This window comes from Clytia hemisphaerica, unplaced genomic scaffold, assembly GCF_902728285.1.
Source record: "Clytia hemisphaerica strain Z4C2 unplaced genomic scaffold, Clytia hemisphaerica genome assembly, whole genome shotgun sequence".
In the NCBI taxonomy this organism is placed as follows: Eukaryota; Metazoa; Cnidaria; class Hydrozoa; order Leptothecata; family Clytiidae; genus Clytia; species Clytia hemisphaerica.
This window is the reverse complement of record NW_027104057.1, coordinates 1,560,212-1,582,558: the sequence shown is the minus strand read 5'-3', so window position 1 is coordinate 1,582,558 and position 22,347 is coordinate 1,560,212. Positions and strand designations below refer to the sequence as shown.

The 22,347-nt window shown below is 36.0% G+C and overlaps 3 protein-coding genes across 4 annotated transcripts in view; 2 read left to right on the top strand and 1 right to left on the bottom strand.

The window, feature by feature from the left end:
* Positions 1-22,347, bottom strand: part of LOC136812327 (bifunctional 3'-5' exonuclease/ATP-dependent helicase WRN-like) — a 92,830-nt gene that overhangs the window by 35,221 nt on the left and 35,262 nt on the right. Inside the window, exons 3-10 of the mRNA XM_067068827.1 lie at positions 7,882-7,957; positions 7,107-7,147; positions 5,869-5,963; positions 5,349-5,488; positions 4,942-5,011; positions 4,470-4,596; positions 3,648-3,749; positions 3,114-3,162 (exon numbers count right to left, since the gene is read on the bottom strand). Coding sequence (XP_066924928.1) covers positions 3,127-3,162; positions 3,648-3,749; positions 4,470-4,596; positions 4,942-5,011; positions 5,349-5,488; positions 5,869-5,963; positions 7,107-7,147; positions 7,882-7,954 — 684 coding nt within the window. The 5' untranslated portion in view covers positions 7,955-7,957 and the 3' untranslated portion in view covers positions 3,114-3,126. The remainder of the gene's footprint in view (positions 1-3,113; positions 3,163-3,647; positions 3,750-4,469; positions 4,597-4,941; positions 5,012-5,348; positions 5,489-5,868; positions 5,964-7,106; positions 7,148-7,881; positions 7,958-22,347) is intronic.
* On the top strand, positions 706-1,879 carry LOC136812325 (probable myosin light chain kinase DDB_G0284661). Its single transcript, XM_067068825.1, has one exon. It carries the CDS (start codon positions 767-769, stop codon positions 1,568-1,570), a length of 804 nt encoding a protein of 267 aa, XP_066924926.1. The 5' UTR covers positions 706-766; the 3' UTR covers positions 1,571-1,879.
* LOC136812324 (ankyrin repeat domain-containing protein 27-like) lies at positions 10,600-14,273 on the top strand. Of its 2 annotated transcripts, none has more exons than XM_067068824.1 (3): positions 10,600-12,390; positions 12,946-13,032; positions 13,411-14,273. In XM_067068824.1, exons 1-3 carry the CDS (start codon positions 12,192-12,194, stop codon positions 14,121-14,123), a joined length of 999 nt encoding a protein of 332 aa, XP_066924925.1. In that variant the 5' UTR covers positions 10,600-12,191; the 3' UTR covers positions 14,124-14,273. The 2 variants fall into 2 exon arrangements, with proteins under 2 accessions (XP_066924925.1, XP_066924924.1); XM_067068823.1 differs by having other exon boundaries at positions 10,600-12,396; positions 13,411-14,269.

The window sequence follows — 22,347 nt, the reverse complement described above, 5'->3', positions numbered from 1 at the left end:
AAAGGACGCTCATCATTTATCTTCGTACAATTTTTAGAAACTAGTCAAATTATTTTTCGATAAAAGACTTCTTCTGATGATATGTCTTAGAAGAAATCTCCAGCATCCTGTAAGCAAGGTTTTTTAAAGATACAAAAGTCTGAACGGCTGACTGCTGTGAATAAAATTTCAACAAAAAAACATTAATCTTATCTTTCTTTAATCCCTAAATTTCTGTATGTTTCGATTTATTTGTGACCCAAATTGGGAGTACTAAGGTTGCGAGCTGACGCAGGGGGGTGCCGCCCGACTTTCAACCCTTGGACCGTTACCAGGGCTAAAAAGGAAAAAACAAAGTGAAATTTTAGTGAATTTTACGACCCTTAGTGTGACAAATTTGACCAATTTTGACTAAATATCGAGGGCGGCACATACCGTACCCTCCATTTGCCTGACTACTACCCCCCCCCCCGGATTGGCGAAAAGGAAAAGCTTGACTAATAGCGAAAAATTTCTTACAAATTGAGAGTAGAGAATTTTTAGAATAGAGCGTCTTGGAATTTGTTTGGCTGTAATTACTTTCACCCTTCATTTTTGCGGTTTGTTTACAGCATTGAAATTTGTTTTCTTAACTTTTCCATGATAGACTTTTTTTTCGATTGACGTCGCTCTCTAAGTGTTTTTCTTTTATAAGTTCTTTCACTTTCAACGGCCTCGCTTGATAAACTAGTTCTGTGTCTTTCGCACAAGATTTACACATTTAGAAAGATCTCAGACATCAGCAAAGATGGATGAAGGATGGCGAAGTGAATATGAAATGATTGAAAAACTCGGCGAGGGATATTTTGGTGTTGTATACAAAGTGAAGCAATATGGTGAATATTACGCAGTCAAAGAAATCAGCCACATCACTGAAAGTGCAAAACAAGAAATTGAAATTCTTCAAGATGTGGAACATGGTAACATTGTTCAATACTTCGAACATTTCATTGATGATGACGAATTAGCCATTGTTATGGAATACGCAAATAAAGGCACAATGCTTGACTTTCGCACCAAACTGTCAGGCAAGACAGAAAAAAAGCTGATAAAAGAAGATGTGATATGGGAGGTTATGGAGCAGTTGGCATCCCCATTGGAATACCTTCATGAAAACAGAATTATGCATCGAGATCTTAAACCTGACAATATTTTGTGCTTTTCCAACGAATGGAGCGAACTTCCGACTTTCAAACTCTCCGATTTTGGAATCTCAAAGCTTGTCGACGGAGATACCCAGCAGGGATATTACGCAGGTACGCAGATCTTTTACGCACGCAGTTACACTTACGCAGCCCCCGAGGTGATCGAAGGCAATGAATACACATTCAGCGCAGATATGTGGTCGTTGGGAGCTCTCATTTCTTTTTGGTACAACGGAGAACATCTTTTTACGGATGTCGACGAAGTACTTGAATGGGAAGGAAACAAAAGCACCTTGTCTAACAAATTCAGCAAGAAGGGTATTCGAACTGCGGTGAGACAATTACTTTATCCGCGACCTCGCATACGCTTAAATGCTGATAAAGTACTTTCACTGAGATGGGAATGACACGTTTTATAACACTTGCTTCGTTCATTCTCGCGGATTGAACAGTTGATAACAATTTATTTAATGAAACACTTGAGTAAAAATCAATTTTGTAGATAAATTAATGAGGCTTTTTGAATAATCAATTCAGAGAACAAGCATGCTTGATTTTACTCCACTACTAAGATATGAATCTACTTCTATATTTTATGGAATACTTATGGAACTTTTTATGGAACAGTATTTTTTTTGCTCTGTTATTCTTTTTTAGCATATTCTTCTTATAATTCTTATTCTTGTTAACACATTTCTTTATAAGAAAATCTAAAATGTTTGAGACCTTTGGCTTTTCTTAACTTTTTGAGTTTTAAAACTGTTCTTAAAATGTTCTCGATTTTACCAAATTTGAGAGTGCTTTTATACAATTTCTTAAGAAATTGTGTGTTTTAGAGTCTCGCCATTTTTTCTAAGTGGAATTGGCATTCTGCAATGGCTCTATCGAAAGAAATTTTGCGAGAGAAGGGCGAGACTGGTTATCTCCGTAAGATACAAAGCAGGAATCATAGAGAAGGGCGAGACTGTCTATCTCTGTAAGATACAACGCAGGAATCATAGAGAAGGGCGAGACTGGTTATCTCCGTAAGATACAAAGCAGGAATCATAGAGAAGGGCGAGACTGTCTATCTCCGTAAGATACAAAGCAGGAATCATAGAGAAGGGCGAGACTGTCTATCTCCGTAAGATACAAAGCAGGAATCATAGAGAAGGGCGAGACAGGTTATCTCCGTAAGATACAAAGCAGGAATCATAGAGAAGGGCGAGACTGTCTATCTCTGTAAGATACAAAGCAGGAATCATAGAGAAGGGCGAGACTGGTTATCTCCGTAAGATACAAAGCAGGAATCATAGAGAAGGGCGAGACTGGTTATCTCCGTAAGATACAAAGCAGGAATCATAGAGAGAGACGAGACTGTCTATCTCCGTAATAAACAAAGCAGGAATCGTTGGGAGGGGCGTCACTGGTTATCTCCGTAATACACAAAGCAGGAATCATAGAGAGAGACGAGATTGTCCATCTCCGTAATAAACAAAGCAGGAATCGTAGAGAGAGAGACGAGACTGGTTATCTCCGTAATACACAAGTTAGGAATCGTGGTGCGGGACGAGATTCTTGGTCACAGTATCTTTTTAGTATTCAAAAGTGAAGGAGTAATCCTTAAATCATTGATAAGTATGTAAAGGAGATAGAATTAAAAGTTCACGGCTTACAAGCCGATATAAAGTGGCATGAGATAATTTGGCCATTCTTGAAATTACACTGGTTTGTTAGATTGATTGGAAGATATAGACAGCTGTTCTGGTGAACCAAAAAGAGTGTCAAAATTACATTCAAAATTTTAATACTCTTGTCTTTTAAAAAAATCAAATATTATAATATTATTTTACTAGATCTATTAAATTCTGAAAACAAAAGATAATATTCCCTCATTGCATATTATACTTTCCTATCTAGCTATATTTTTTATCATCGATGCAGAACTTTCAAAATAATATGATGACATACCTGATCGTCAATGTCATTCAAGTAATTTGTGATAAACTTTCCATCCAGCCTAAAAATCAAATTGGATTGCATTTTTTTAAAGATACCAGGATAAATGGAACAATCAATATACAATCATTAATCACAATTAGGAATCTGTCGTGACTACGCACGGGCCCCGACGAGCCGTTTGAAGTGAGGAGGCCAAAAAGTTTTAAAAAACGATTGGTCGACAAAGACAATTGTTTCAATTGTGCACCTTTAAGCAAAGTAAAACGCTTTTTAATTTGATAAACAGGTTTTTGACTTATAAAAAAGTTTGCAAAAATGTGAGGGGCCATTATACGAACGATAACATGCCTCTCCCCATGGACTGATAACCTTCAACAGCTTTTGTCGGCTGTTCTTCAAGTATAATTCCTTGAATCAAAAAAATAAATAATGGAATAGGTTGATAGTTATAGGGCTTATCTAGTGTTTGCCCAGGGGGGAGCTATCTATCCCACGTTGACCAAACTGAGTGAAAAGTACAATTTTCTTAAAATATCATCATACATAAGCATCAAGGACAGCGTAATCAAGTTGTTCTTTCGATAAAGGTACATTCTCCCAATTACTGCATCGAACCTTCGGATCTTTTGATAATTGATGTTCGAGCTGATTGCAAGAAGAAATAAGGGATTAAGGACTGGGGCGATTCCTGACATAAACTCTATTCTTTATACTAATTTCTCTAGTTAGTACTTTTTAATATAATTCAGCATTGTTCAGAAGCATTTTTCTTAAAAGGCGTCTAAGTCTAAGTGCAAATTCCAGGAAATTCTATCTCGACAAGCATTTTCTTCAATAAATCTCAATAACCCCATATCATATACCGCCTTGAAGACCCGCGTAACTTATAATATTATCAAGTTTATGTATCTGTTTTTTTTTCCAGCGAAGAGGTCGGTTAGTTTCTGATTTGTCTAGATTTTGATTGACTAGCGACAACGGTACAAAAGCACTTTTACCGTCCTTGATTTTGCGGGTCAAATATGCGGGTTATTCCAAATAGATTCAGTCACTTCACCGGCCTCAATAGTGCATTGACTCGCTATTATTGCTTGACAAAAGATTAAAATTGGTGAAGACTAACGATTAACAGAAGTACTAGGTGAATATGATTACAAACAAACTCATCATATACATTAAGTCAAGCATAGCAGTACCTGAATCCATAGTTGAAACTGGATAGGTACATTTTTCTTCGCTCCCTTGAACTTTTTTATCTTTTCAGGCAAAAAGAAAATATTCGCATAAGTAGGACGCGGGTAATAAGTAGTAGTATTTTTCACCCGTCCCCTTAGGGTGATTATCAACAATTTAACTCGACCATACCTTATTCATGACTAAACCATTCAAGCTCCAGTTGTCACCAGTCTTCTTGATTTCATTGGCTATTGAACCAATATCTTGAAATGACCTCGTTTCAATGTGGTAGTCTGTAAGCAAACGCTGAACATCTCTGAAACATAAATAAATGTACAAGAAAACCGAAAAACGCACCGCACCTCCTCCTACTTGTCCATTTAACAACCCCTCCGAAACTTTTTGTAATTTCCTAAATGTTAGCTTTTTTGGAAATGATGATCTAGAAAACGAAGTGCCACATCTACTAGGCCAAAATAAATTTCTATCCCCTGTTTATTAATGAAGAGTAGTTGATATGAACAAATTATTCCCTTTGTTTTTTAGAACCAAAATATTTCGTTGAGGATTTCTTTCAGCATACGTGGCAACCAGTCAGCGTTAAAAGATTATTGTCATCTATACCTTGTATATGACACAGATAACAATAAACCTTGCTCACCCTTTGATCCCTAGACCAACTTTCTTGATCTTTTCATTGGTCAAAACTTCTTTAAGTAATATCGGAAAACCTGGAGAGATAAACAAAATATTTTCTGCACCATCCTTTAAATTACAGTTGACTCTCTCTAATTCGATCTTCAAGGGGCTAAAAGTTTTTCTTCGTATTAGAGAAAGATTCGAATTACAGAGAGTAATCTAAACAACTTTCCAGCTAAGGAGACCGATATTTTAGTTCGAATAATAAGAGAGGTTCGAATTAGAGTGTGACTGAAGATTCGAGTTTTCATGCATTCTTCAATTGATTTTAGTATATCTTAACATACAGTATGTCCTAAGGCTTACTCATAGGAGTATGGGTCCTAGTCTTTCAAATCTGAGCCAAAAGCCGAAACGAAAAAGCCTTACTAGTCATATGTGTGAGATGAAAAACATAACATTTAGTTTCATCAATACATAATTGAATGATAGCGGTCTTGTGGTAAACTCCTTGTGCGTAAGAGACTTTCCATTCGATGTCAAAACCGATCACCATTGGTTTCTGCAAGCTGAAAGAAATGTGTGCAATATGTTCATTTCCCAACTTGACATATTGACTTGTGACCCGTACTTAGAACATGTATCCTTTGACCTGTAAGATTGACCTGTAAAATAATCGCATTTCTTGACAAATTTTGCTTCAAAAACTAAACTGAATGAATTTTTGTTCAAGTTTACCATAGTCGAAAGACAAAGTTTTGTTGAAGTCTGATCAAACCCTCTCGATAAATATAACTGTTATGAAATAGTCAGCAACCAAAATCAGATAGATCGAAATTCTCTAAAACTAAAAAATACTTTTATAAAAAGATATACTCATCGAAGGTTTAATGACAGTAAGGAAAATTTGAAAGAAGAAAATCACTTAAAGAAGTGCATAACTGGATACCTTCGATCAAGAATATCTTTACAATGGGTATTACATTCATCACTATGGTACGTGTAAATACCTTCTCCAGGAAACTTTAAGAACGGCAGCGAGCTCTGAAATGAAAAATAGACGTTATGCTGCTAAATGTGTCACTGATATTTTCTCTAATTTCAAGTTATCAAATTCCCAATAAACTTTGTGTTAAGACTTTAAAGTCTAACTTTAGGAGTTTTTAAGAGTCTACGGAATTTTTGTCGCCAAGGTTTTTTTTGGCAAAATTTTAGTGTTTTTTCAATGGTTTTTTGGACCATTTATTGGGTATTTTCAAGGTTTTTCAGAACTCAAATCGACTTAGATAGTAGGATACGACTGTTGACATAGTGCAAGAAATGTTACTACCAGTATTTGGTCTAGAAACAATGATTTGCGAGTTTCTTAGAGTTTAGCATAGACCGAAACTTTAGTGAGGACCCAAGCCAAAACAAGACAACTATACTGTCGCAATCATGCATTTTCAAGGTTTTCAAGGAATTCTTTACCATTACATTCACTTTCAAGGTTTTCAAGGTTGCTTAGTCCAATTTCAAGGTTTTCAAGGTCCCGTAGACACCCTGTAAGAAGTATTATTGCTTATTCTGCTTTGTCAGCATAAGTGGGGCGCCTTGTTTTCATAACAAATGATACTTTTAAGGACCTACCCGTTGACATAATCAACAGAAAACATCAAATCCAAAATAAAAAAGAAATCAGGAAAAACTAATGAAAAAATCCCGAAAAACCACTTTTCTGATACATTTCCGGATCTGATGACCGGAAAAGATTGTTTTCGAAAATCGGGCTCTGGTACATTTTGGGAATTACTATTTTGTTTCATTGTTAAAAGATCATGAAAATCTGTCGAGTGTTACTCGAAAAATGAAGGCAACTTGTTTAGGTTGTTCCGGCAATTTTTAAGACGAACGGACGAACATAAGAAGATATGAAAACTAAAGAAAATTTTCTTTCCGAAAATCAAGCCTTTGTCACATTTCGGATAATACCATTTTACATCTTTGTGCTAAAAATCTTTAAAACCCTATGAGCCAATCCGAGAAAAGCTGGTAAAGAACGAACGGACGAACACAGGTCAATTTATAGGACCTTCAGATAGGTCAAAAAAGCATTTAAGAAACCTGTTAGAAACGCTGTATTGCCAATTGAGAAAGACTAACAGATAATGAATATATCTAAGCATGCACAAAAGATAATAGACTTACACCACAGTACTTCTTTTCTTCAGACGCAGTGTTTGTGCTATCTAAAAAAAAAAAAAATCTCCTCAAGTAAAGTAAAATTATTGCATCACAATCAACGTTGACTCAGAGGGCTTTGTTTTTTGTAAAATAAAGTATCACATTCTTATTCAGTTTTATTGTAAAATATCTTGAAGCCCCCCCCCCCCCCCCCCCCCAGCAAAGTACATTTGGATTTCGACAGGGAGGAAATGATTGATATGCGTTAAATGCCAACGGTCTTTTACTTCCAAACTGCTTTAATTTCTTGGAAGGAAAGGAAGTCTTTTCAAGTTTGTTTTTTTCTGTCAAAAAAGACAGAGGGACCCAGTGCAGTAACAAAATACATACTTAAATAAGTAACCCGTGACCCACGAAAAACATCGTTTTCAAGTCTGTTCAAGTTCGTGTTCTCTGATTTTCAAATTTTTACATAAAGTTTAACAGAAAACGAGAAGAGTTCTTATTCTAAGAAAGAAGATATTCTAGCTTCTAATTAGAGCTACCTATCACTTTTTTTAAGTTTGACCCTTGAGTTTCCTATGAACTTTCAAAGGACGTCACAAATAGTCGGTAAGTGGAAAGAGCTCCTGAACCGACTTCGTGTTTTTAAGGGACTTATGACCTGGCATGGTCAATTTCTCCCAGCTCGATGCTCCCAGGGATTTTCTTGGACATTTATTTCTCACCAAAAGTTTTACCTGTGCCACGTTGGAAAGGTAGTCGCGAGTGGATTCTCATTTCACTTTACTAGATATACCTGATTGTTTATTTTGTGGTTCTTTTTTGGAAACTTGGACCATCCATGAAGGTAAATTGCGCCCGCTTGACATGTCCTGTAGTAATGAAAGAGGTGACTTCAAATATGTGGAACATAAATAAATCTTTTTAGCCTAATACGTTGTGTTTAAAGCAAAATAAGTCTTTTTCTTGTTTTCACCCTTTTCTTTGAGAATATCCAATTTAGCGAATCGCAAAATTCAATACACGCGAAAAATTTCAGAAAGTGGCAATCGCGAAATTTAGTACTTGCAAAATACGTTTCGCGATTTGCGAAAATTTAGTACCCGAGAAAATATATACACTTAGGGTATGCTAAATCGATCATCTTGCTCGAAAGTTTATCAATCCAAAATGTCATGTTTATTGGCTACGAAGTAAAATTCGAAGACCCACAATTGGAGATGTGGAAATCGACCTTCGAATCAGAATTGATACACTAGGAAAATTTCACAAAATTATTACAAAAATTACAAATTAAAGTAAAGTCTGTTTCAAAATAACCTGCAGTGGAGACAAAAAAGGCTGTAATTTCTGACAGATGAGAATCAAGTAGCGGTTTTGTGCTTTTGTTGAAAAAAAGGTTTATCTCTGGTTGACTTAAAAAGCTCTAAAAAAAGAGTAGATTATTATGTTATAGACTATCAAGCTGGTGTAGAACTTTAGGCTAATATACAGGACTATAGGATAAGCTAAAAAATGTTCCAATAAGGCTAAGAATATAGCCTGGAATCCACTCAATTCCTCCCAAATCGAAGGTCCAATGAAATAAAGTGGAAGTACAGAAATCGCAATCCTCGCATGAGCTTTAAATTCTGAAAAACGTTAAAAATTCCCAAATTGTCGATATATTTCGACGGAGATTGTAGATAAACATCTTTTTATGTTTCAATCTAATCTAATCCTTTTATGTGTCAATCTAATCACTGTAGAAAGAATCAAAGACGAAGAGCAAATATTACCACATTAGTGTCTAGCTGAATGTATCAGTATGCAGTTCACTATTTACGAATTCCCCAGAAAATTCCAAGTGTAATTGAAATGAGCTTCTTTCGAAAGAAATCTTTTCGTACATGATCCCCAAATGTATAATAAGTCTTTAGTCTCTCTTAACCTTAAAATGGTGATTTTTAGTAATATTTTATTATTGACAATGACTCAATAAATAATAGAAATAATGGATTATGTCTAATGACTTTAGTATAGCAATTTACTCAAGCCTAAAGATTGACCCGAAAATATGAGATAAATTTGCTCTCCTTGTCAAGGTTGCCCTTGACAACAGAGAATGGTTTCTAAGAACACACTGAATCAATACCACATAATCTAAAATTTCATCATCAGTTGAAAAGATGCACCTCATAGAGACGACATAATGAGTCTATAGGTTATCAAGACAAAAGAAGCTAAACCGACATCATTACACCTAAAGCTAGTACGAAAGCATTGATTTATTAAATTAGACTGTACCATACTATTTTAATGTGCCTTGCGTTGAAAGAGTTTGTAACGTCAAGTAGGACTTCGTATGCTTCTTGCTTTCAGGAATACCTTTAGGATGGAGTGCAATTCCAATATCATTATGTTAAACCATTTGTCTTAAGTTGCAAGCCCTCACACCCAAAAAGATCTTTCAAAGTATGGAAAGGACGATATATTGGTTTGATACAGGATAGACTTGTCTTGACATGGACTCATACATGAATATGCGAGGGCGGCATGCGTGTTTTGACGAATGGTCAGTTTTTTTTGAACTGTTTGAAGTTTTATTGTTTATGTTTGTTGATGGTGGACAGACAAGAAGTTTAAGAAACACTTGATAGGAGATACTTAATGGTTCTTGTTTCCTTAGATTTCTTTTAGTATTAAGACCACAAGTCAAAAAATATGAATATATACAGTTAGGGTGTTCTAATGGTTAAAGGGAGTTCTAAAGTCAGCAGTGGTTAAATCCAGCTCAAAAATAGTCATGACTTTTTTTTCTTCTTCGACAAGTTGCATGAAGTGTAATAAAATATGCATCATCATGGGATTTTTTCCTTTCTTGCCCAATACTTGTTTGCAATGATAAATAGTAATTTGAGAAGGTTCAAAAGAAAGTTGATTGGTATGTGACCATTCGTGAATCAGTGTCTTTGACTCTTAAGTAGAGAAATGAACTTCGTGAAGTAGACATATTTGTCTCGAATGGTATATAGATGGAAAGTAGTTTTGCGATGTATCGGCATAGTTGACGTTGTACATAGCAAACAGGTTTGAATTATAATAAGTTCATTGACATCTTTTTTTAGCAATAGCTGGGGATAAAATAGATTGATTGATTTCAACATTATCTTAATTGAACAAAATATTTTTGCTGAAGAAACATACCTTGTGCAGAAATACAAACTTTTGTTTGGAGATGCATGTTGGGTAATTTTTGTTGACCTCAGCAAAGTGAAGATCTTTTCGTTTGTTTTGATAGATAGTAGACATTAAGAGGAGGTTAAGGCTTCAGATAAATTTTGTTGGTTACAGACTTTTAAATTTCGTAACTTTTCATCAAAATTTCGGGACTTAGAACTTTACCTTGGAAACGGGAAAAAGGCCCCTATGACGTCACGTGGTTGGCACTGCTTCGAATTTTAATCTAAATATCTTCGAATACTCCTATAAATAAAATGACTGACTCTTAACAAAATCCTTTCGTTAAATTACTAGATAAATTAACAAATATGAAACATATACAATGGCTGGCGCCAGTACAAGTATCCATTTACATCAAAAACAACTTTTTCGTGTCATTTCGACAGGACAATACACTCTACACCAACTAGTAAATTATTTCGCTTTAACTGTTGAACCAAATCCGGCTAATGATGGAGGCATAGCTTTGAGCAAAATTTTTACTAAGAGAAAAGACAAGGTGAAAAATTTCTCAAACATTTCCAATGGGGCTATCAAAGTGATATATATCGGTGACCGCGCAAACGGTATTTTCCAGCCAAAAATCAACATTTTAGTGTTGGACACCAATCTCCTAGTTCAGATTCTCAGAGGTATCGAAGATTTTCCAACATCCAACACTTATTTTCGTGCTGGTATTTCTTGTAAAAACACTTCCAGCCATTTGAACAAATGTTGTCAAGGATGTAACCATGAGTGTATTTATTGTGGTAAAGACGAATGCAAGAAACAATGCCGCTGTAGTCAAGAGAAAAGAAATTGTGGAAATCACCCATGCAAAATTTGTAAATCAACGAGATTCGACTGCAAGAGCAACAAATTCATCTGCTGTCAAAAATGTAAAACTTGCCTACACTGTCTTTTGGCACGTTATAGATTGACTCATTGGCACCAACTTTTCAAACATTTAGTCGATGGGAGAATTACTGGTATTTGCGAATTTCGAGAATTGAGGTTTTCCATGTCTATTGTGGCTACCTTTCGGAACATAACCATGCACCTTACGTCGGCTGAATGCGATCAAATGGACACTGGAACCTTTCAAGATCCAAATGTGCCATGGAAATCGTGGCTAGACATTCGAGATATTATTTGGTATGCAGTGAAATTCATGATAAACTTTTTAGCAAAACCTCTTCCAAACCCAACGGCAAGTGCTCCACCGTACCCATCGTTGAGCATTCCTCCGAACCCAGTTATTACAAATTATGAAAAGGAAGATCTTTTGCAACTTTTACGCTCTGTCTACATGGCAAGCAAACATGACGATCTCCCCATGTACAACAACTTGCAACTAGAGCAATTTTCTTCCAACGAAAAACATCTAGTCAGTTTGCGCAAGGCAGTAGATGATTGCAGGGTTGCAGTATCTGACAAACCCTTAAAAATTGAAATCCATTTTCGGTTTTCGAAAAAGATGAAAGATTTTGATTTGAAATGCAAAGAAGCTGCAAATATTAACCAAATCTTTAAAGAAACATTACAAATTCATTTTGCTAAAGAATTCCCACACCAACCCAATGCATTTAGATCTGCACTTGTTCACGTCGACAATGTAACAAAACCAAGTAAAGAATCAAAAACAATCCCGTTAAAATTTGAGATTACATCATCAGAAATACCGTTGGATCAATACCGATATCAAGATGATCCATTGTCTGAGGCTCTTTGGAAAGATATTGAGAAAGAGCTCTTGGACACCAAGCTACCGATCAAAAAAGTATCGCTCAAAGGCTGGGAAAAAGGCTCTATTATCATTCATCTTTGCTTAGTCAGAGAGGGTGACTGTTACTGGTCCGAGAAGAAATATCGAATGTTGATAAACTGTTGGTATCGTTTTCGCAAATGGTTGAAAAGATAATGCCGCGTACACGATGTAAATGTCAGCGACTGCAAGAGCATCATTGGATGACTGACGAAGCATCTATCGGTGTGGCTACATTTTGGGTCAATACCGACGAAGAGCATAAAGAGTTATTAAAAAAGGATGAAGATAAAGTTGTCGAAAAACTATCACTCATTTTAGATGGACAGGAAAATAATGGTGTGTGTAAGTATTGTAATATATTCTCCTAATTTAGATTCATAATTTTAATGTCCCCATTGATTGCAGACTTTTATGTAAAGTAAGTAAGTCTGCGACGGTAGTAGGAGACGACCCGAAGGCTCCTCTTTTGATAGATATCTACCCGAAGATAGAAGAGGACACCACTCTTTCTCCCCGGATTGCTCCACTTACTTTTGATCCTCTCATTAATTGCCGAGAATCGGGCAGAGAGGCATCAAGTACCATTCAGGAGAAGTCTTTGGTATGATCTGGCCAGGGATTGAACCCACGACCTAAAGTAAAATCCTCATAATTTATGCCAAGTTTTACGACTTGTTTACTTAATACCTCAATCTCAAAAACATATTCGACGATCATGGGAATTGAATATCTATTTAATGAACAGAGAGTTGTAATCTTTTTTCAATTATTCTAAGCCCAGTTTAAATAACGAGTTTTGAGGATTTCACTTTATACAAAATTCTGTCCACTTTTTTAGGGACATACTGTATAAACTGCTAAATCCTAAAACATTTCTTCAATTTCTTTAAGATATTGTACCCATCAAACCGAAATCAATTGTGGAGGATATTTCACTTGTTTCGGTAGATCAGGAACCAATCTGTCAACATCCCATTGGTAAGTACATATAGTTATGGGCAAACCATTAAATAGCATAAGCCCCTTGACGCCAGTCCTTAACCCGCCACAGCCAAATAGGTGCCTACGACGATAAAAGCAATGGGCTCTTGCAAAAAAAATATATACCCCCACCCTTATTTTGAGGAGTTCTTTTTGGAGAAGGTGACCCCCTGGATATTTTTTCAATTTTCAGGACCCACTTATTTTGATTATTAAAATTTGAAGATTTGGTACTATACTACCCATCAAGATCAGGAAACACTCCCACGAAGCTTATCTTTCAGTAAGCATAATCAACTTGAATATCCAAAACGATTTCCAAAATCTTGTTTTTAAACAAATGATGGCTAAATATCTCTATGCTTCTTTTTCCAGATAAAAACGTTCGAGAAAATAACACGGGTGAAAAGACAGAACCAGCAAAAGTGCAAGGATGCGTGGAAAAAGCGAACGCACGAAACCAAAACGGAGACGCTTTACACGAGGCCGCAAGAAAAGGATTAGACCAAGAGATTAAGGCGCTTTTAAAGAAGGGGTTAAACGTTGATTCTTTGGATATGGAAGGAAACACACCACTTTTTTACGCTTCCAATAATGGCCAAGCAGGGACAGCTGTCATTCTACTCAAATATGAAGCCAACGTGAATCACAAATCAAATCACGGTTTCACAGCGCTCATGCACGCCGCATGGAAAGGTCACGTTGATTTAGTATCGCTACTGATCGCACATGGTGCTGATGTAAAAATCGTTACCGCAAAGAACTATACGGCGTTATGTTTCGCAACCTTAGGTGGTTTCGCAAAGGTGTCAATAATCTTACGCCAAGCGGACAACATTCTCAAAGATACTAAAGCCCCTTTATCTATTGGATTCGGACAAAATCTGAGAATAAAGAACTTAGAACACAATGTGAAACAGAGAAGTCTATATGGTACCACAAGTTTAGCATTAGACATGTTTTTCGTAAAAACTTTACAAAACAGAAAAAACCGTCAGGACAGAAAATCGCGAAAGTTATGTCTAAGCTCAAATTTGTTTAAATTTAAAACCGGATTGCAGGGTTCTCCCCATCTGCCAGGGGCATAAATTAATTTATAGTAACGATTTGCATATATTTGTAAGCAAAAAAATCGAATAGGAAAATGCTAATTTTTATAAAAATTATTAAATTTTTGATACTAGGCTGTACTTAGTTTTTGGTATCTAGAGCCTCTAATTGTTCTCATATAGGTATTTTAAGTATTGTATACCTTTTTTACTATTTTTCAGCCCGCTCAATGTTCTCAAGTGGTTCAAATTTTTTTTTGCCTCGTTGATCATAAAGTTTTTCTAACAAAATATAGTGCCGAGTAGGATTAAACAAAGAAGGGCAAACAAAAATCTTACTTTATGGTTTCTTAGGGGGAATATTTCTTTAACTTTTTTGGGGATCTTACTCTTCATGAGCTATGGCTTTTAGATTTCTGAAATCGGTACCGTAATTTTGTAATCGATCAACGTATCCACTTTCATTCTAAATCACATGTTAAAAGGGAGCTCCTGATAATGTGATGGGTCGGTTTACAAAGTTGGTTGTTTGTGTTTAAGAACCTGTTGTTTTCTACCAATAAGCCATTTTTCACTCCGCTGTAAAAATTAGAGTAGGTAGCAATTTTTATAAAAAAATATTTTATTCAGTAATATATAAAACAAAAGCGCCTACGGATAAATACTAATATCCTTAGCCCTATTCAACCTAGGCCTTGAAGGGCGGTTCAAAACTAGGTGGTGGGGGCTTTTCCTGTACCACCCCTTAACTTTTGAACTAGTGGGTCTTTTTGGATGACCACACACAAGGATTTAGCACACAAGATCCTTGTCACATAAGGTAACTTTAAACAAAAAATTTTGATGACGTTTTTCATCATGCCCCTTTCCTTTGTTGTTATAAATAGCTATTGTATTCTAACAAAGGCTTTAGAAAAAAGTTGCCAGAGTTTGAAATGCTTATTTTATCCTAAATATTCAATAAATTACGGTTTAAACGATATATTTGACATAAAAAATAAATTTGTATTGGAAAAGTGTCAATTTTAGTGACACTTTATTGTCAGAAATGTCATCGTTTTCAAGGTGTGAAAATTTTTAGGTGTCAATTTTTTTTTCTTGAAGCTAAAGAAAAATTAGGAATTTACAGAAAATTTCATGGCAAAAGCTCAATTATTTCAGGAGCTATTACCAATAATTTGACCTCCGAACAGAAACAGCCCCCCTCCCCAAGCCGAATAGTGGGGTCGTTTAGCATAATTTACAGGAAAAAAATAATATATAGCTGAAACTTTCTCCAGACCTTCTCTATAGGATGCTTATGCCTCAGGAAAAAAATCCCCTAGAATCCCACTGGTGGAACATTCCCTTTTTGGGCAATTTCTTTTTTCCCCAGGCAAAACCCTAAGGGCGAAATGTTTTGAAAATTTCAAACTCATTTTAAGACAATATCAGGTATACCATTCGAAAGCTCTCAAAAAAACTATATAGAAGACTTTTAAACGGGCATGGCCGATTTCATTACCTAACTCGAGATATTTCATGCGCAAGTTCCACTTTTCGCCACATTTTGGTCTAAAATTGACCAAAAATTGCATCTACCCTGACCCTAACTAATCATGACCGATAAACGATTTTCACCTGTAGGGATTGAATAACAAACAAGCTAAATGCTGAATGGACCTACCTGATGATGAAAGTTAGATACAATGCGAGGAGAAAAATGAAAAAAATCTGTCAGAAAATATAGCGTTTAGCGAAAATGCATAACGCAATAAATTCATCATTGATTGTTGATGGGGGAAGAGGAAAGGGTTGAAGGTAGGTGAAAAATAAATAGAAAGTTCTGGTCGCAAAAATCAGTTTTATTTGAGCATTACGAATACGCATCTTTCTGCAAAAAATCTGAAAAAACTAAGGACGAAAATTCGAGAAAATGTCAAAAAACCGGTTCAAAATTCAAGAAATACTGTCTTTCCGGCGAAAATAGGTTGTTCCCGCCGATTTTTAAGTAGCTCCGGCTTCAAAAATCAATTTTATTGAAAATCGAAACATGCTTGATGGTGGCCATTGCTATTAATAATGTTTTTGAACGAAAAAAACAACCAATTGTAAGGAAAAAGTACAATGAAAACCCAGAAAAACGGCAATTTCCGGCTCTCTCAAAAATTGGACTCGGCCATGATTTGGGCATTGTTAATACGCATCTTTGAGCAAAAAATAGAAAAGGCTAATGTAAATATCGAGAAAATGCCAAAAAAACAGTTTTCCCGGCAATTTCCGGCATTTTCGGAAATGATTGTGCCAAAAATCAGACAAAACTAATCCACTGATCCCGAGAAAGCTTAATTTCCTTGCAAATGGTAAAAGTGAATTTCCCCAAATACGAAAATGCGTATTTTACGGCAAACAAACATTTTCCGGGAAAAATCACTTTAGCCATCTTTTATAGAACCTTGCCCTCTATCTTTCTGCCAAAAATCAGAGAAAACCAATGAAGCAATATTGCAGTCCAAAAAAACCCTATTTTAAGGTAGTTTTTGGCCCAAATTTGCCCAAATAAATTTTTTCTCAAAAATCAGGCTCTGTCACGTTTTGGGCATTGCCATTTTGCATCATTGTGCAAAAAATCAGAAAAAACTAATGAGCCAATCCTGAGAAAAGCTGGTAACAGACGAACGAACGAACGAACGGACATGGGTTAATTTAAAGGACCTCCACCGGGGTACCCGGAGGTAGGTCCAAAAATCTAATTAGGTAAAAAACCTAATTCGCTTGAACTACTAGTGGCTTAAATGATTATTTAAAACTTACAGAAACTTGATGTAACTTTGAGTTTGGAAAGCCAGCAGCAATTAAAATTCTGAGTTAATTACTGAATTGGATATAAAATATAAAATCAACAGGAAACTGTTACTTATCATTTGATGTTTGGGTGGTAATTATATCATTATAATATGTGTTGTTATAAGAATCATTGAAAAATTAAAACATTCTTTGACTGGCAATTCTACGACAAACTAAGAGATGTGTTTGAACACATGGGACACTAGAGGTGTACATTTTTGCTGAAAAGATGGCTCTTAGAGAGACCAAATTAATGAAAAGATGAACCTTAGAGGAACATTTTCATAAAGATTTCTTTGTTTTCCGAAACAACTTGTAACAAATTCCTACTTTTTTAATATTCACATTTTCTGAATTTGCCTATGAAAACCGACCTTTTAGAGAGACCGTTTTTTGACTTTTTGTTGCCTTGGTAAGGTATACAAGTTTTTTGTCAAAGCGTCGTATATGGTGGAAGCCTTGAGGGTATTCTTAAATTTTTGAGTTTTGAGCCTAAAATTGTTCATAAAATTTTCTTATTATTACTATTCAGAGAGTAATTTAGTGTAATTTCCTAAAAACGAAATCGACGTTTCAGAGTCTGCAAAGCCTTAAAATGTTCCTAATTTTTTTTGGCCTCAAAGGCTTAAAGTGTTCCTAATTATTTTGGCCTCAAAGGCTTACGTTCTAATAAAAGAAACGTGTTGGAAAAACCCTTATGTTAAGGTTCGCAGACACCAGGCACCAATTTCAATAAAGCCTAAAGCCTTAAATATCCCCACCCCACTATGTGACATTCGTTAACTTCCAAACCAGGAACTTTTATTTCTTCTACAAATATCTATATATTAATAGCGGTAGTCTGTATGTCGTTTTGTATGTTTGTCTGTTATACTTTCGTTTTCGCACGCAATGTTTTTGTTCTTCCAAAATATAACTTTTAGTTCTTGCTCCACAAATGTGTTAAATCGGATTCGCGCCGTTTCGCGCCGAGACTTTGAGTTGTTCGATTAGGGTTTGTTTTGATTGATAGATTATAATTTCTGCCCAGACGTGCCCGAGGCCGCCTCTTATGTTTTTTTCTTTTTTTCTCTCTATTCTTTTGTTTTATGTTTTCGAATGTAATTAACGACCTTATTTGATTTGAGACATTCGAATTCGTTTCAAAACAAAACAAAAGAAAATCTTTCAAACAAAACCTGTTATAGAAAAGAACAAATTTAAAACATTTGTTAAAACATAAGAATCACAAGACAAGTTTGTTGGAACAACTAAACAGCAACATTAACAATACATTCGAAAGGATCTTTCTTCGTAAAAAGGGACTTATAAACATCTATGTCGATAATTATATTCCTGTAAATCTAAATCATTCATTGTTGAATTCAAAAAGTTTATAAAAAGCAACATAAAATTTCGCTATCACGCTTTTCTAGCTGTGTGTCCTAGCTGCCTGACTGACCCTTAGCGAGACTAAAGAGAAGAAGAAACAAGCGAAATTTTGTGAAGTTTGCTTCCCTTATTGGGACTAATTTGATTAAATTTCTATCTTTCTGGGGGTAAAAAGTTGAATTTTTTTCCCTATTTTTAACGACTCTTAGTGGGACTGAAGTTTGATTTCATAATTTTTCTAACCCTTACAGGGACTGCCATTTTTAAAAAGGCATCCTTAAGAACGGCTCATGCCCGTATCCTTCTCTTGCCTAAGTACCCACGGGCTGCCTTTTTTCGACGAATCTCGTGTCATGTCTATAATTTCACTCCTCTTATCTTGACATCAAAGTTTTCCTAATCCTCAACAACTACGGCAAATGTAAAGCGAGCGAAGCGAGAAAAAAATCAAATTGCAAAGTCGTTTCGGACGTCGCAGGTCGCCGGTATGGTATAGTTTGAATAACGCAACAATTTAAAAATCTTTTTCAAAATATGGTTAAAAGATACGTGGCCTGGGAGGGACAGAGTCAAACTTTGAAGAGAAGTTTTCCCTTTAATTTCGACTTCATCGTATTTTAAGCCAGCTTCCCAACATCCAAAGGACTTTAAAATGCGTTCAGCAACAGCTAAACCGGCGTGCGACGGCGGGTACCGGCTAGTATTTTTTAATCATTTAAGGACCATTCCATCTTATATCCATACAGGGGAGTCGACGAACATTTCCAACAAGCCAGTTTGCAGAGTTTGGCACGTTTGCTCGAGATTTCGAGTGCACAACTCGGAAAGGTCGAGTGCAAGTGCAGACGGTTTTTTAACCCCATGTGCAGAGTTCAGTTCCTCAAGTGCAGCTAATTTTAGCAATTTTTTGCCTTTTTGGGCCAATTTCCGAGGTACAGGTGCACCTTGTCTGGACCAAAATTTATCAGGTGCGTTCTTCCAGTGCGGAACTTGGTATTTCCGAATTTTTCCTCGAGTGCAGCTTTGCCGTACTCTGCAAACTGTCCAACAGGTAATCTGAGAAGAAATTTCAGTGGGTCTAAAGGAGTGTTCTTTCGTTTTCCAGGGGGTAAAAAGTTATTCGAAACTTTCTAGGGGGTAAAAGACTTGTTTTAGTTCGTCCAACGTCACAGTTAAAGGTCTTAAAATAAATTTCCAAGGGTTTCTTTGCAAATTTTGCAATTTTCCAGGAGGGGGGGGTATCCACACATTTCCTTTTTTTTAGATTTGAAAAGATTCGCCCTACCCCTTGATGGAGCATCCCAAAGTTTGTCTTGCATAACTCGTACGTTGAATTGAGACAGAAAAAAGTCCAGCCGAGACTACCAAAGAATTGTACTCACAGTAGAATAAAGGTTGTCAAAAATTTAAAATTCTTATAAAAAGTCTTTATTTTAAAACAGATTATTGCACAAAAATAATTTCTTGATATATAATAAGGTCTTGACATACCAAATAGAACGTCTGAACTGTAATTGAAGGGAAGGAATTATGCGGTCGAGTTACCAAACGGAAGCTTGATTGAAAACAATTCAACTGTAAACCGCTGTTTGGATGAACCCAGTATAATTAGTATTTTCCTCATTTCATATACTGTATGTTTGTTTGCCTGAGCTTGCAAACTTATGCTAAAATTCAATCTCCAAGACGCTCATTGGCTTTATTGGCCCAGCGCTAGCGATAGGGCCTTTCATTTGCAACTTTCCGTCCTTCCGCTGTCTGTCCGTCCGTTTAGGCAGAAACGGCGCATGAAACCATAGTAACACACTTTTTAATTTTGCTGTTTGGAGAGGGAAAAGGTTGCTAAAGTCGGATACTGGCTATAAAAGATATATTTTCTGATTTCGCGCTCCTTCAAAAACAAATTTCAAAACAAAACAAGATGGCGGTCGAAGCGAGGAGGTTGATTCATACTTTCTTGAACATTTTCTTTGCTTTAGTGGTCAAGAGACTTTCAAACCAAAGATATTTTGTAATGATTTTCTTTTATAAACCTTTTTCAACATTCTGCCATATCTTATAGTCTTTGCTCAAGTTTTCATAAAGTTTTATGAGTGAAAGTTCTACCTTAAATCACTTTTATTTTTAGTTTATTGCTTTCGAAAAGACTTTATTTTTAGGAAATAATGGCTTCTGATATAGAAATAAATAAACTGAAATGCAGCTCATGTGTAAATTTGAATAAGATTGGAACTTTTTCCTTGATGCTACACAAGAAAACAGTCACTTCTGGATCTGTCGCTAACAATGGTCAGTGGCTGGTGGGACGTGGTATGATTTTCAAACTCAACACATGATTATTAAAAGTAAACTGATTCTGGAATTTGGTAATGGACACTAAAATGGAACTCATGTGTAAATTGGAACAAGATTGGTACTTTTTCCATGAGGCTACGCGTGAAAATGGTTATTTCTGGATCCGTCTCGTTTGACGATTGGTGCGGTGGCTTGATTTTTCAAACTCGACACAGAATTATTTCAAATCTGATTATTGAAATATGTTAGCGGAGACTAAAATACAGCTCATGTGTAAACTTTAACAAGATTGGGACTGTTTTCATGATTCTACACATTAAATAAAATGGTCAATTCTGGATCTGTCACATTAAACAGTCGGTGGCTTGATTTTTCAAACTCGACTCACATACCGTCAACCGTCTCTAACTTGGGACGATTTGTCGAAACATGGGACTGTTGCATATCTGGTCTGTATTTTCACTTACTGTAAAATCGAAAGAGAAATCGTGTATTTTTAAATACGCCTTTCCTTAACTCAAATCAAATGACTTTGGAAGTTCAGTGAAATGGTGGGCGAATTGCCGTCCCATGTTTTTTCAGATAGTCCCAAGTTGGAGCAGTTGATGGTAATTATTCAAAGTATATAAACTGATTCTGGAATCTGTTAATGGCACTAAAATGCAGCTCATGGGTAAATTCAAACTAGATTGAACATTTCTCATGGTTGCAAGGCATGAACAGTGAAAATGGTCTCTGGATCTTCGCATTAACTGTTAACTCACATTAACCACATGAATTCTATTAGCTTGGATATGCAGACCGTAAAAATTATTTTACCGTCTAGTTCTTTAAAGATAATTTTTCTTGTTTACGGTCTGGTCCAACTAACATGCCTGCAGAGATATTTCTCCCTGCATATGTGAGTGCACCTAATTCGTTAAAAAGCGCCCACTCACTAAGCAGAATATTCGGGGGATTTTTTTATATTTTTCTATGGGCGCGCATAATTTACTGTATGGAAAAAGCTGACCTTGTGAAAAAAGATGAACAAATGAAAATGAAAACACAGGTTCATTTCTAAACAAAATGGAAAGGAGCCTTTTTAAAATGTGGCCTGATGTGGCTGATGTTTTGATGTAGTTTAAAGTAGTTTTGAAAGTTTTTTGAGTTTGTAAAAGAGGTTATATGGTAAGTTAATTATGTGTGTCTGCCTGGGTTTTGATAGTCTGTCAACAAGGGTTCACTCACAGGCAGTATCAAACAAACTGTACCCGACATTTTTAGTTACACCAGATAAGATTTTTTTCTGAAATTTTGAGTCTGGATACACAGGCTAGAATTTTATTGGAAAGTTGAACCTGCGCCTGTGTAGGCCCGGTTGGTAGGAGACCATTCAATAAATTTCAGGCGTCTAACCAATGAGAAGTACCGCGGTGATTTTGAAATTTTTTTTCCTGTCTTCACTTTGATCCATGTCAACGGGGTCATGCATTTGCTGTTTTGCACGCTCGTTTTCAACACGTTACTTTTCGCTGGGCCTTTACGCCCAACGGGCTTCTTGTTTGTGTTTTTAATGAGGTGTCTAGTTGACTCGCATAACATCATTACATTTTAGAAGAAAGAATTTCAGGGGGCAGCCCCTTCCGCCATTCGTCAAACCGTCAATTTCCGTCTAAAAACAATAACTTAAGTTCCACCAAAGAAAATGTCTTGGAAATTTCGGAAATTTGGACTATTACTCTCCAATCTCGACCTATTTTTTGCTAAATTCCGCTTTTCCGAATTTAAA